Raw genomic sequence first — 13,485 nt, 5'->3', positions numbered from 1 at the left:
GGGAAAACACAGTGCAGGAACTGGTGGTATGCAATGCCATCAATCTTATTTATGAACTGAGCGCTCTTATCTGGCGCACTGACTGACAACATTGTGAAGACTCGCCAACATTCCTCCGAGAATGTGAAAGGCAGCTGACATGTTTCGACTGCAGCTCTTTCCTTCCCAGAATTGATATGATGAAGGAGGATAGAACGTAAATAGAAGTCAGAGGCCAAATTCCTTGCTGAAAATTGCATTTTCTTCACTCTTTGAAAAGGTTTTCCTTTCTCACTGTCTCTCTCTCTCTGGCTCAGTCACATGGGAACTGGGAATTGACCAGAAGCACCATTAAGGAAATGGGTTTGTTATTGTGTAAACCTTTGAAACAATCTTCTTACGCTGTATGTTTGTGTTCACTGTCGGCTTTATTACCCCATTCTGCTTTTTACAGTTTAACGGCACATCATTACTTAGCATGAGCCTTTGAAGTGTCAGCACATTCAGCAAACATGCTGACAGTGAAAGATTAAAACAAAGAGGAACGAGGAGGTTTTTCAAATGCAGATAAGCTCAAGTTGCTTTATAAGCAATTGTTTATTATTCTGAAGTTGGCAAAACACCAATTTCAGGGAGCAACAACTTCATTGTTTATTGTTCTGAAGAAGGCAAAAACATTAATTTCAGGAAATAACAACTGTGCAATATTTTACAAACAAAAACTCATGATCGTAGACATTCAAAATACCAAAATTACAACTGTTGTAAACACATCACAAGAATGCACACACACACACACACACACACACACACACACACACAGGGACACAGGTAAATGTCAGAATAAATGTGAGACATTGATTGACAAGCCTCCTCGGGGAAGATAGCACTGATTTAAAACTGATACCCAGCAAGCAACACCTACTGTAGCAGGGAATGTAGGCAATCCACAAAGCCCTGTATAATATGTTTCTTTTGTCATTTAACGCTGAGCATGTTTTGGACAGAAGTAATATGTGATATACCCAGTGGGACACAGACTGGTAACTTCTCGTCAACACCTGTTGCTAAAGCCTGCTGGAAAGGATGAAGTTGTGACTGTACTCCTGATTGTTGAGGGGCCGTAACACCACAGGGATGACCCTGCATGCATCAAAGCACAAAGAAGTCGGACGGCCAGGTTTTACTACAAATATTGTTTTTAGCCTGCTACAACCACATTTTGCCCATTAGGGAAACAATAAAGTTTATCCATATCTCTATACTGCCAACTGGCCAGTTTATAAAAGAGAGCTTTCAAGCTAAACAGCGCCGCCTACTGGACATCCTGTGCCTGCACATTAGTTAACTTCTGCACTTTGTGATTATTTATCAGTATAATTCATCTCTGTCTTTTTAAAGACTTTAATTAGACGTTAGGCCTATGATTTGTGTTTGCGTTGCCTTGTCTGTCTCGACACCCTAGAAAAAAGCCAAGATATTTTCCCACCAAATTCAGCCAGGTATAAAACCAAACCAGGGCAGGTCACTGTGCCTTGATTAACAAACAACTTTCGAATTTACCACATTTAAATTAACTTCGCGGCGGTATTACTTCACAGGAGTCTTTAATAACAATGTTGAAAAGCTGTTTCATTCATGTGAATTTTGCTGAATGTGGGCCTATGCTTCTGTAGCTCTGAGTTGACTAAATTACAGAAAACTGATCCATCGACGACCCTTAATGTAGCTCGGATTAAATTGACAGATTTAATCAGATTTAACCTACAGTAGTCCGTGTACGCTTGACATTAAAACAAGCATACCTGTCCACAAACCCCACCCGCCCCTGACGCAAACAGATCTCTCCTTTCATGTTTGACAAATCAATCAAATTGTGTCCAATCAGAGGGTTAGTAAGGCGGGCCATGACGAAGCCGCCACACTTACTATGCATTTGCAAGATGGGCTGGGTAAATGTGTTTTGTCGCAGTTGTTGATAATGGATAACTTGAAAAAGACTCTACTCTTAATCCAGGATGTTTTTCGGTTCAAGGTACGAGAGGATCCAGATCACAGACTCCAGTGTCTGTGTCAGCGTTGATAAAATGCTTTAATAACTACAGCATCATGTGCTACTGGACATCGAGCTCATGGAATAAATGTAACAAAATATTAAGTAAAAAAGGAAAGAAAAGCTGCTGATGCTGAAGACCATGGGAGTAAAAAAACTGAGTTAGAGTTAAACGATGAAGGGAGATGCAGAAGGAGGTAGCAGGAATACCCAAACGTAAAAACAGGAGCAAAAGTAGACCCAAAGGACACCAAGTTTTTTGATGTTCAAAGCAGTGTTTAGGGCAAGGAATGAAAAAGAGCAGAACATCAGACAGATCAGTGTTAAGGACTTAGTTAAGCCCATTAGTTGACTGTTGAAATTAACTTAGTTTAAGAATGAATCAGGGTTTAAAAGGTGAATAGAAAAAGCTACGTAAACGTCTCATCCACACACAAGTTATTTTGTTACCTTTACACAGTTCTTAAGAGAAACGTTTCAAAACAGCATTTAGTTGACTTTTTCTGAAAAAAAAGTTTTCCTCATTCTCCTGTAGTGATATTAAGTATTGCACACAATTTTGCCTTGAATCATCATTTACAATTACAGATATCAGTGTGATATTTCACGTTTGAAATGTGAAACAAGCTGGTTTAGATGAAGCTGAACTAACATTTGTCAAAGAAATCAATCAATAAAGTGCTGTTCGAAGTGTTGCCTTATCTTTATATGTTAAGAATTAAGTTTTAAGGAGGTTCATCTGTGGGAATATAAAGTGTCCTTCTCGGTGATCTCATCAGATTTTTTTTATTTTTTTATTCAGAAGTTTTTTTTATCTGAGTAATCCAGTGTTTTGGACCTGACAGCAGGGGATACGCTGGATACTAAATCATGCGTACCCCGCCGCTAAGCACCGCCCTTTCGTCCTGTCCGTCACCTCTGTAGCAGAAATAGCACTCAGTTAGCATCTCACTGTTGATGAATCGTACTAGTGGGCACCGAGGCTTGGCGTCGTGCATACAAACCGTACAGTCACTATTAAAGCTGCACATCTGAACAGACAGGATGTGCTCGGTGGTTGGATGTTACTCGGGGCATCTCGGTGTGCAGCGCTTCAAGTTACCAGAGGACCCGGAGAGGAGACTGGAGTGGGTTCGGTTTCTAGCCACTGCCAATAAACAGCGTTTCAAAGAGTCATCCTGGACTGACATTTCCGTGTGTGTTGAGCATTTTAAAGAAGATTGTTTTGAAACAGAATCAGGTGTGACTGACAAGGTCCAATTCACGTTAAAACCCAGTGCGGTGCCATCACTGTTTGACAAGTCCGAGTCTGAGGAGCCGGAGCCATCATCTCTGGAGAGCCCAACATGTGGGGTGAGTCTGTTGTGGCTGAAATGATAGACAGACTGTGAAACAATATGTTACCGTGACGCGAAACACAACGCAAGACCTAATGAAAACCCAGTTTGATCCTGTGGGTACGAGCACATACTTGAGTCTATTCAGCAACATGACAGAAAGGCACACATTCACCTTAAAGTGTGTGCAGGGTGGGCTCATGCACTTACATGTCGAAATACTATTTAGTTATTTCATCTGAATAGAGCAGAGGGTCTAATCTCTTTGGCACAGGTAGGGGCAGGTTCGTGAGATTACTTTTTTTTTTTTTTTTTTTTAATAAATTCCGAAGTTATGCCGAAAAGTGCATGCACCTCACAGGACAATGCAAAACATATGGCAGACACAATTACTTACTTTACTTTGGACAAAAGATGTCTTAGGAGGTACCAGTGCTTCATTTCATAGAACTGTTGGGGTTGTCAAAATTCTTCATTGTTTTAAATGAAAATGATTTTCGAAAACTCAAATAATGTCTGCGCCTTCATGGGTAGGTATACCCAATATTGGCAGATTTTTTTTGTTTTTAATCCGCAAAAAAAAAAACTGCTGGCAAACTCCTGCACAAACAGCTTTTTTGTTACAAATAAGACTCTCTTTTCTTCCCTCTGCCATGATGCATTTGATGTCTTGTGTGAAGCACTTTGAATTGCCTTGTTGTAGAAATGTGCTATATAAATGATCGGCCTTTTTAAAAGACTTTCAGTACTTTTTGATTCTATCTATCAATGAAATAAATAGAGCTTGTGTTGTTTTACACTTTCTATAAAAAAGTATCCAAGTGCTGAAATCTTTGACTGTTGGACCAAGCAGTGCTTGATTGTGACATGTGAGTTCAGTGATTTTAAATGTTGTAACGTTTGTTACTTTGTGTAGGAGTCCTTGGAAACAATCGAAGGTCAGCGGGACCACGTCAAATCGTGTGATAGTTCGAGTTCCAGTTCTGAAGGATCTGGAATTAATCCAATAGGTAAAGATAAAGTTATTATGTGCTATTCAATGTGAAGTCAATGATTTCCTTTTAACCCACTATTAACTTAATTTTCAGCTTTCCAAGTAAACCCAGTCCCAAGAAAGGCCTCATCATCTCCTGATAAGCCACAAGTTATGATGTCAGTACCTGGCCAGATGCAACCACGAAACATAAATAATAATCTAATGAGAGAAAAGTAAGTTTTCTTTACATTAGTGCTGAACATTTGTGTTAGCTACAGTTACTCTGCAACCTAAGGTGTTTTTGTAATGTAACAAATGTGATTTTGTTTTTTAGAGCCGCACGTCTCCAGATGAAAGGGAAGTTCGTTGTGAATGAAAAACACCTCCTCCGGTTGTTAAACCCAAAGTGCCCTTCATGTGACTGCAAACTTAAGATAGAGAAGGTCACCAGTGGGCTGCTCATCATCTTTAACCAACAGTGCCTTCAGTGTGGATACAGAAACCAGTGGACAAGCCAGGTCAATGCCAACATCCCAACAGATGAAGAGCAACACCTGACAGGACATGTAGAAGTCACTCCAGAGAGCCAACAGGTAGGACATGTGTACCAACAAATCCAGACTGGCTGCTTAAAGTTCAGGAATCATGCATCCATCCTCTGATGGACCAACTTGTTCAACAAGATGGTTTGCTATACAAAACAACTGCCTTTTCAAAAGTGGTGATTTACTGAATTGGATTAAATTGAAATTGTTCAAAAGGTGGCGTCATGGAAACTGTGGCTCCTCTCTCTGCTAGCTTCACTGAGTAACAGCGACCTCACCACACTCCAGTTAATAGAAAGAACAATCCATTGTCACTTTCCCTAAAGATTACACAACATGAAATGTAAAGGACTGCATAGTTCAAAAATGGAAGGAAGGAATGATTGCTCACTAGTCATGTGTACTTGGATATCAAAAACTGCTTCTTAATTTTCAGTTATCATTGAAAGAGTGTTAAATATACCATACCTCTGTTATTTGCTGCTTTTTTCTTCTTCTGCTGAACAACAGTTGCGTTAATTGTTCTTAGTTGGGGTCTTTAAAAAGTCTTAAGAAGAATTTAGTTCGATTTTTTTTATTTTTTTTAACAAATGTTTTAACAACCCCATCTCAATCCCCCCTCTCTCTCCATGAACTGCTGTTACTTCTTTGCTGCCATGGAGATCAGTAAATGTGATGAATGGCATTTGAGTAAATTACTTAAATTACATGTAAATTACAACCAGCTAGACACTTCATGTTGTTCAGCTTCTCACTGAGACCAGTGTTATTTGTCAGCTTTGCAGGAACAACACGTTATTGAAAGGAACCTTGCAATTCATCTGGATAGATTTTTTTTGTAGTCCTAAAATTGCCTACTCTACAGACCTAGAAATATTACACTTACCTTAACAATTCTTGTTTTTATACCACAGGTAGAGCCAACAGATGATGCCCAGAGGGGTATGACAGACGTACCTGAGATTGTTGCTTCTATTGATGAGGAAAGTGATCAAATGGAGGAAACGGATGAATCTGATCAGGATGACATGGATTCAGACGAGGACTGGAAGCCTGATAAAAATTCCTTGCTGGCTAAAGTGCCTCATCCGAAAACTAGAGGGGAAGAGGAAACCGAAGACGACGATGAGGACGACGATGAAGAGGAGGAGGATGACGATCTTCCTCCAATTGCACACAGAGACAGTCAGCTCTGCACCGACTGTGGGAAGTTTTTCAATAAGTGTAGGCCTCACACGTGTGAGCACAAAACTAAACCTTATTCTTGCAACATTTGTGGAAAAAGGTTTGCCTTTGATCATGCTCTCAGTCGTCACAGCAGAATCCATGACGCAAACTATGAGTACCGGTGCAAATACTGTCACGTCACATTCAAAACAAAGGTGGACAAAATAACTCACGAGCAGACCCACATGATTGAAGGGAAGCCGTATAAATGTCCTGACTGTCCGGAGACGTTTGCCAAAAATAAGGAACGCAGAATCCACATTCAAGATCACAGAGGCCCTCCGCAGTTAAAATGTGACTTCTGTGGGATTGAATTCTGCTGGCCCCTTGCTCTCCGGAGACACTTAGCCGTGCACACAGGAGAAAAGCCGTACAAGTGCTCAGTTTGCGAACGTGGCTTTAACCAGCAAAGCCATCTGAAGTCTCACATGCGCCTCCACACAGGAGAGAGGCCTTTCAAGTGTCAGCATTGTGACAAATGTTTCAATCACAACGTTAGCTTGAAGAGTCACGTCCAGCGCTACCACACATTCGACTTGGGAGAGGAACCAGGTAACAATAATGAAACTTCAAGGACTGCTTTTGACGTCCGGGGGGATCAAAACAACAGAGTTGCAGCTTCAGCGCCGAGCAATGTAGAGGTAAAACAGGAACCAGAAGAGAGTGTGGAAGTGGAGCAAATATCTCGACCGAAGTATAAAAAAAGAAGCACAGGTAGACCTTTAGGTAGGCCGAAAAGTGATGAACCAAATACAAAGACTCCAAAACGGTTGCAGAGTTCAAAGAAGAAACAATGCACTGAAGAAAGTGATGATGAGCAGAGTGACCGTGACATGTCCTCTGACTCAGCAGAGGAGGAAGAGAAAAGGAACAAGAAAATAAAGCAGAACATATCTAGACCAAGGGGCAGAGTCAAAAGGTCTAACGGTAAAAAGAAGTACAGCTGCCAAAACACCGGTAAGAGCTTAAAGCGCAGGGGACGACCGAGGAAAAATCATGAGCTCTGTTCTTGAAAGTACAACAGAGGTGAATAATTCACTTTTTTTTTCTTAAATAACTCTTGAGAAGAAAAGATCCTTGTGAAGTGGACGTTCACACAAACTTGGCACATTTTCCAGAAAGTGACATGACTGACAAAACGTACCAGTGTAGGACAGGGATCGCTTCAAACTGAATTGACCTTAACTGTTAAGTTGCTTAAAGAAGTACACATGACTTCTCTGTTACTGGATGTTTAGGCTATTGGATGTACTTGGTCATAAGTAAATGAAATAGATAATTTACTTTAAGCTCTAGAGTCAATTTCGGTTGCTGCATGTCCTTGCTTTATTTATCCCTTACAAGAATAAATATTTATCATTGACCTGTATCCCACATGCTGCTCAAAGGAGGGGTGAATGTACTTCTGCTGTATATCAAGACATCAAGATCATTATTGTCATGTGCATAACGATTACTGATATTTCGAAATATCATTGGCAATAAAAGCGTTTTAGCCTTCGTCTTACTGCAACCATGCTCAGAACATGTCTGCTGTCGATAACGAATAAGGACAATATGACAGCTGCGGCTATCACAGAACTATTTTGTGTATTTTTATTTTCATGAAATGACATTAAAAAAAAATAATGACTCACATTTGGGGAAATGTACATTCTTCGTTGTTAACAGTTCAATGTCACCGATACAAAAGAAGATGGAAGCGCTTATGTCGCTGCATTAGTGGCTGATAATCAGAAAAGAATCACCCGTCATCTTGAAAAAGATATGATACATTTCATACAAGCATATTTGTTGCACATGTATGTGCGTAATGCATATTTACGTGTCATTTTAGAGGCGTGCATGTGAGGGAGCACAGCGTTAGTCCAAGCAGGAAGACTGATTATATCTTTCATACTTTCATTCATGGCTACACTTCAACCTATAAACCACCCCCCTGACTATTTCCTCCATCTCCATATCTTGAACTGGTGATCAGCTGATTATAGGCATTTATTCCTGAAGTAATTAACCAAAAAGTTTTGGGCACAGCCTCTCTCAACCAGTCCTCCTGCTGCTGTCCAATTCTTAAACAGTTCTCTCTACCACAGTCATTTTGTCTTTTTAGTGCAACCGCTGAAACCCTCCTCTGCCACAGTCACCCCCATCTCAGCTCAGCTGAGTCCAAATTCAGGCTCAGAAACCCACTCATCACAGCCTCCAATCCTCTTCACCACCACCGGTGTCTTGACTCCACAGGTGGTTATCCTATCCTGCTGTCGGCCCCCTCCAAGTACATGAAGGTGGAGTCTAATCCCCATAGACTCTGCAGTTAATTCTACAGTGTTGCACATTTCTACATTTTGTTCATTCTCAATTAAGTCTCTCTTGATTGAATTAGCAAAAGCCACTTGAAGTCAACGGGTTCTTCTACTGATCAATACTCATAAGTCTGCTGCGCCTGTCACAGGAGTATTTTGGCCTCGTCCTTTTTAACAGGATGAGGCTGAGGCGCGCTGTCCATTTAATAGTTTTTCTGTCAAACCAAAACACTGATGTTTTTGTCAAAAGGGGACAAAAGGACAACACACTGGGTCCTTTTGTTTACCACCACATTCAAACCCAGGAGAGTTCTTCTCTTCACGTCTTGTGCTGACAAGCCTGTGATGATCTCTAATATACTAACATTACACACGCACATTTTAAAACTTCAACCAATGATGGTGTTGACGTTGATGACTCCGTAAGGGGGGGAAGTGACGTATCTCTGCGCTCATCCGTAACCCCGCCCATTCCGGAAGGAGCAGTCGGGTAGCACAGCCGCTAACTCTTAGCTGGTCCCTGTTTGTTTAGCTGTGGAAAGCACTCATCAACAACCTTCAACAAACACCTTTTCTTCAAACGAAAGTCCGAGGAGGCCCTCGCACAGCTGAGGGAACAAACACAAGCTAAGATGTGCTCGGTTGTTGGATGTTACTCGGGACGTATCGGTGTGCAGAGGTTCAAGTTACCACAAGACCCAGACAGGAGATTTGAGTGGGTCCAGTTCCTCTTCGAAGTCAATGAACAACGATTTAAAGAGTCAGACTGGACTGATATGGCCATCTGCAGCGCACACTTTACTAAAGACTGTTTTGTCAAACCGGGCTCGTTCCAGCTCAAGAGCAGTGCAGTGCCATCACTGTTTATCAAGGCGGACACAGACTCCCAGTCACCGGTGAGATCTGCTCACACACATCTGTAACATCTGTCACTACACACATGCTGCTACATGTCAGGAGAATCAGCTCACAAAACCATACGGGATCATTTTATGTTTCTATGTTTTGGTCTATTATTAACCATTAACTAGTTTCTCAGCTGCTGAAGAGAAAACAGGCCAAAGCCTCATTTTTTTTACTATCTTATGTCATCATTGCCTTTTTTATTTTCTCATACTGTTTGGGAACCTGAGCTGCTAGATTTTGTAACTTCTGCAGAAAGTTAGCCCATCCCTGTAAGTGAAGGCTGCTTGAGACAGGAGGAATGAATTTAATTGATCTGAGAAAATTCAATTAGAAAAACTTGTCTGGGGGGCAATTAAAAAAAAAAGTGCAAATGAATTAAAAAAACACATTTAACTACCTAGTGTTATCTTTTATTTTACTCATTTAACTGTCTTCTAGCTTTAATGCATAAAAGGCTGTTACAACAAAATGATATCATGAAGAAGTTGAAGTTTATTTTCTCTATAGACAGAAAAAAACGTTTTCCCATGCTATGTGTTCATTCTTGTCACTGTATTGTTCACAGGAAATAACAACAGACGAGGACGTTTTCTCTGAAACTGATGCTTTCGATGGTAAGGACAGCCTCATCTCAGAAGAGGAAGACAGCCAACAGCGGGCTAGTTCAGATGAGGAGTGGAATCCGACTGAGGTTTTTTTGCCGGTAGAGGATTCTGAAGAAGAAGAAGAAGAAGAAGAAGAAGAGAGCGAAGAGGATGAAAGTTACGGTTACCTCTGGGGCCTCAAAATTAATGAGCTCTGCACAGAGTGTGGAAGTTTTTATAGTCAAAAGCCTCACACCTGTGAGCATAAAGTGAAACCTTTCTCCTGTATCATTTGCGGGAAAAGATGTGTCAACGAGATTTCTCTGAAAAATCACAGCAGGATCCACGATGAAACCTACGAACATCCGTGCAAATACTGCAACATTACTTTCAAAACGAGGATGGACAAACTGAATCACGAGCAGTATCATCAAGTTAACAACGATCCCTACCAATGTCCTGACTGTCCACAGACATTTACCACCCGTAAAGCACGAAACAACCACTTGTCAAATCACAGAACCCCGGATGTAATCCAATGTGGAATTTGTGGGATGGAGTTTAGCCAGATACATCATCTTCAGAGACACTCTGTCGTGCACACGGGAGTGAAGCCGTACAAGTGCTCAGTTTGTGAACGTGGCTTTAACCAGCAAAGCCATCTGAAGTCTCACATGCGCCTCCACACAGGAGAGAGGCCTTTCAAGTGTCCGCATTGTGACAAATGTTTCAATCACAACGTTAGCTTGAAGAGTCACGTCCAGCGTTACCACACTTCGAACTCTGGGCCTGATCGTAACAAAAGAAAGAATAAACAAAGGAAAAGGGAAGCTGCTGATAAGGAAGATGATGGAAATCAAATAGACTCTGGATCTGAAGAAGACAGTGTGGACGGAGAGCTTGATACAGAAGAGCAGGTGCAGAAGGTACAGAAAAAGAAAGTACCAAAAAGTAAAAGTAAAAAGAAGACCACAGGTAGACCCAGAGGACGGCCAAAAGCTGGAGATTTAAACAGTAAGAGTGAAAAATTAAATTCGAACAAGTCAAATAAAACTGTTTTAGACATTGAGAAAGGCGAGGATGAGAACTTAGACAGTGATGTAACCTTTGACTTAAAAGAAGAAGAAGAAGAGGATGGACCAATGAGGAAGAGCAAAGGGAGATCAAGAGGTGAAGCGACGGAGGACGGTGACTCTAATTTTGACTCAGAAGAAGTGACAAAGAAAATGAGGTACAGCAATCAGAGCAGTGGGGAGAGCTCAGGGAACACATGAGGCAGAGCAAAGAAGAACCGAGAGGTCTAAAAGATAACAAGTATAGGTGATTAATATCAGGGGTCTGTAGAGAAGTGAATTATCAACTCTTAGGTTTAACGATTTCAGATATGAGAAACATGACATCCATGTATGCTGGCGTCCCTCTGAACTACTGAACTTTTATTGTAAATACTTTAAATTAATCTGGTTTTCAAACAATTTATAACCTGTTATCTGCTTTGTAGATCACAGTAAAATGTGTAAAACGTGCATTAACAAGGCTCATGAGCTGCGTTTCAAACTTTTTTAAAGAGTATTAGTGTTTTTGGCTAAATGTGTGCTCTAATCTTGTTTCTAAAAAAAGGGCAGTTTCAAAATAAAATCTCTGACATTCTGTGATTCAGTCATTTTTTTCATTGAAGTCTAAATAATCTATCTTCAGCCATATTACCGTAGTCTGTGTGGAAATGTATCAGTATTCAGATAATTACCTGTTACATAATGAGGGTTATCAATGAAAAACATCATGTCTGTTTAGCTATACACGTTCTTCCACATAATTCATTAGAATCTGTAAGAAAAGTAGTTCCTTGGGTTCACTTTATAGAAGTGTAAGGCCATATTTCTACTGATAATCTCGATCATAAGGCAGGTACATACAGTTTTGGTTTATTGTGTCCATCTTCTACAAAGAGATGGATTTACATTGCATGTAAATTGGTTTGCTACTTTTCTGGCACAAATTTAATTTGAGTATTTTTAATGTGACAACCATCAGCTTGCTGAAGCCAGAAAGTAGTTTGCATTAACGTTATGCTCTTTTGACAAACTTCCACAGTCTTTGCATTTCAATGTCCATACTGAACTGTGCAGAACAAACAACGGTTGTATTCATGGGATTTGAATTATTATTTTTAAACATGCAAAAAGTCTTGTGAAAGGATTGTATTAACACCTTTTTACGTGTTCATCCTCTTTCTCCATGTGTGCCAGTAATGATTCAAGGTCCATCTAGTATTTATGCCGTGGGTTTTTTGTTTTGTTGTTTTTAGAAACTTGTTTGGTATTTACTCTCTGGTAAATAGTGAGTCTGTTGCTTGCCAAGCCTAGGGCTGCTTTTATGGATTATCAACAGGGAGGGTTGTTTAGAGAACTGAATTAATTGAATTAGTTTTGTGTTTTTAATGAGCTTCAAACTTAGTACACACTCTGTAATTTGAGTTTGCACTCATTTATTTCAGAGACCAATGAGGACATGGTCTGTTCGCACAGGAGGCAGATTAGCTTCATATTTTCCAGGTTGTGTAAATCAGACACTTCGTGTGGAGATGTATAGGAGTGAAGGTAAACTGGAAGCCCTAAAAGACAAACCTAAACATTAAATTAGTTTTTTCGTGGAAAAAAGTCCACAAAAGAATAAAATGAAACTTAAGAAACCTCCTGTTTGGTCTTTTAATTTAGTCGGATTCACTCAAAATTTTAATTAAGACTCATGTTTCACCTCTGCCAGGCTGCAATTTGGCCCATTAGTCTTTACAATCACAGAGGTTTCAAGCAATAAACTGATGGTAACTAATGTGACACCAGCTAGTTGGGTGTATGTTATAGTACACTGTAAGTAATTTATTTCTCTTAAGGATTTGTTAAATTGAGTTTTTTTTAAAGAAATTTGTGTGCATTTGCACAGTCATAACAACATTGAAGACACCAGAAAATGTTCAATTTAAATAACTTACCAATAAATGCCTTTGTTACACCAATATGTATCCATTAATGTCACAGATAAAAAAAAAACACAGTTACGTTGGACGTCATTTATTGAGTCTCAATAACTAAATCTATGGTATCCACAACCAGCACACTGATAATGAAGTCCTGCAAATTAAAGAAATACCACTAGATGTCGCCATTGTGCCATAAATAGTGCAATTTTACAAATCTCTCAACCACACTTGAGTGCCGTTTCCTTTCTGCTGTGATATATTAACTGTCTAGTTCAATGAGGGAACCAGATAGCTCTCCTAGCAAACAGGCTTGAAGTGCACTATCACTCCGGCTCTATCTGTTGGCACTATAAGTGGCCTTCTGGTCTTAAACATATCCTAAAGCCCCCCCTTGAAGAAGATAGGTATTTTATTTCATCTAATATCCCGCCCCCACAGAGCCAGCTGATGAAGCTTGCAAGATTGACGTGCACTATCCTTTACCTAAGTGCCACGAACAATGCAGCTATTTTGTTTGTTTTCCTCTTTTTTTTGAATCTGTCATGGCTGCATGGCTTTAATGTTATTTCCCTTGTCTATTTTCTCTCCAGTTCTC

The 13,485-nt window shown here is 40.2% G+C and overlaps 2 protein-coding genes across 2 annotated transcripts in view; both read left to right on the top strand.

The window, feature by feature from the left end:
* The window catches only part of LOC306826676 (zona pellucida sperm-binding protein 4-like), a 350,754-nt gene that overhangs the window by 129,710 nt on the left and 207,559 nt on the right, over positions 1 to 13,485 (top strand). The window lies entirely within an intron of this gene.
* LOC306826674 (uncharacterized protein) lies at positions 2,878 to 7,419 on the top strand. Its single transcript, XM_079348146.1, has 5 exons — positions 2,878 to 3,385; positions 4,286 to 4,379; positions 4,458 to 4,578; positions 4,680 to 4,938; positions 5,805 to 7,419. Exons 1-5 carry the CDS (start codon positions 3,077 to 3,079, stop codon positions 7,128 to 7,130), a joined length of 2,109 nt encoding a protein of 702 aa, XP_079204272.1. The 5' UTR covers positions 2,878 to 3,076; the 3' UTR covers positions 7,131 to 7,419.

This window comes from Symphodus melops (assembly GCF_947650265.1).
Source record: "Symphodus melops genome assembly, chromosome: 7".
NCBI classification, from domain to species: Eukaryota; Metazoa; Chordata; class Actinopteri; order Labriformes; family Labridae; genus Symphodus; species Symphodus melops.
Note: the sequence above shows the minus strand (reverse complement) of the source record. Positions and strands in the feature narration are given on the sequence as shown.

Coding starts and splice junctions, on each gene's coding strand:
- LOC306826674 (XM_079348146.1), top strand. CDS start 3,077: ATGTGCTCGGTGGTTGGATGTTACTCGGGGCATCTCGGTGTGCAGCGC. Junction 3,386..4,285: donor TGGAGAGCCCAACATGTGGG/GTGAGTCTGTTG, acceptor TACTTTGTGTAG/GAGTCCTTGGAAACAATCGA. Junction 4,579..4,679: donor AATAATCTAATGAGAGAAAA/GTAAGTTTTCTT, acceptor TTTGTTTTTTAG/AGCCGCACGTCTCCAGATGA.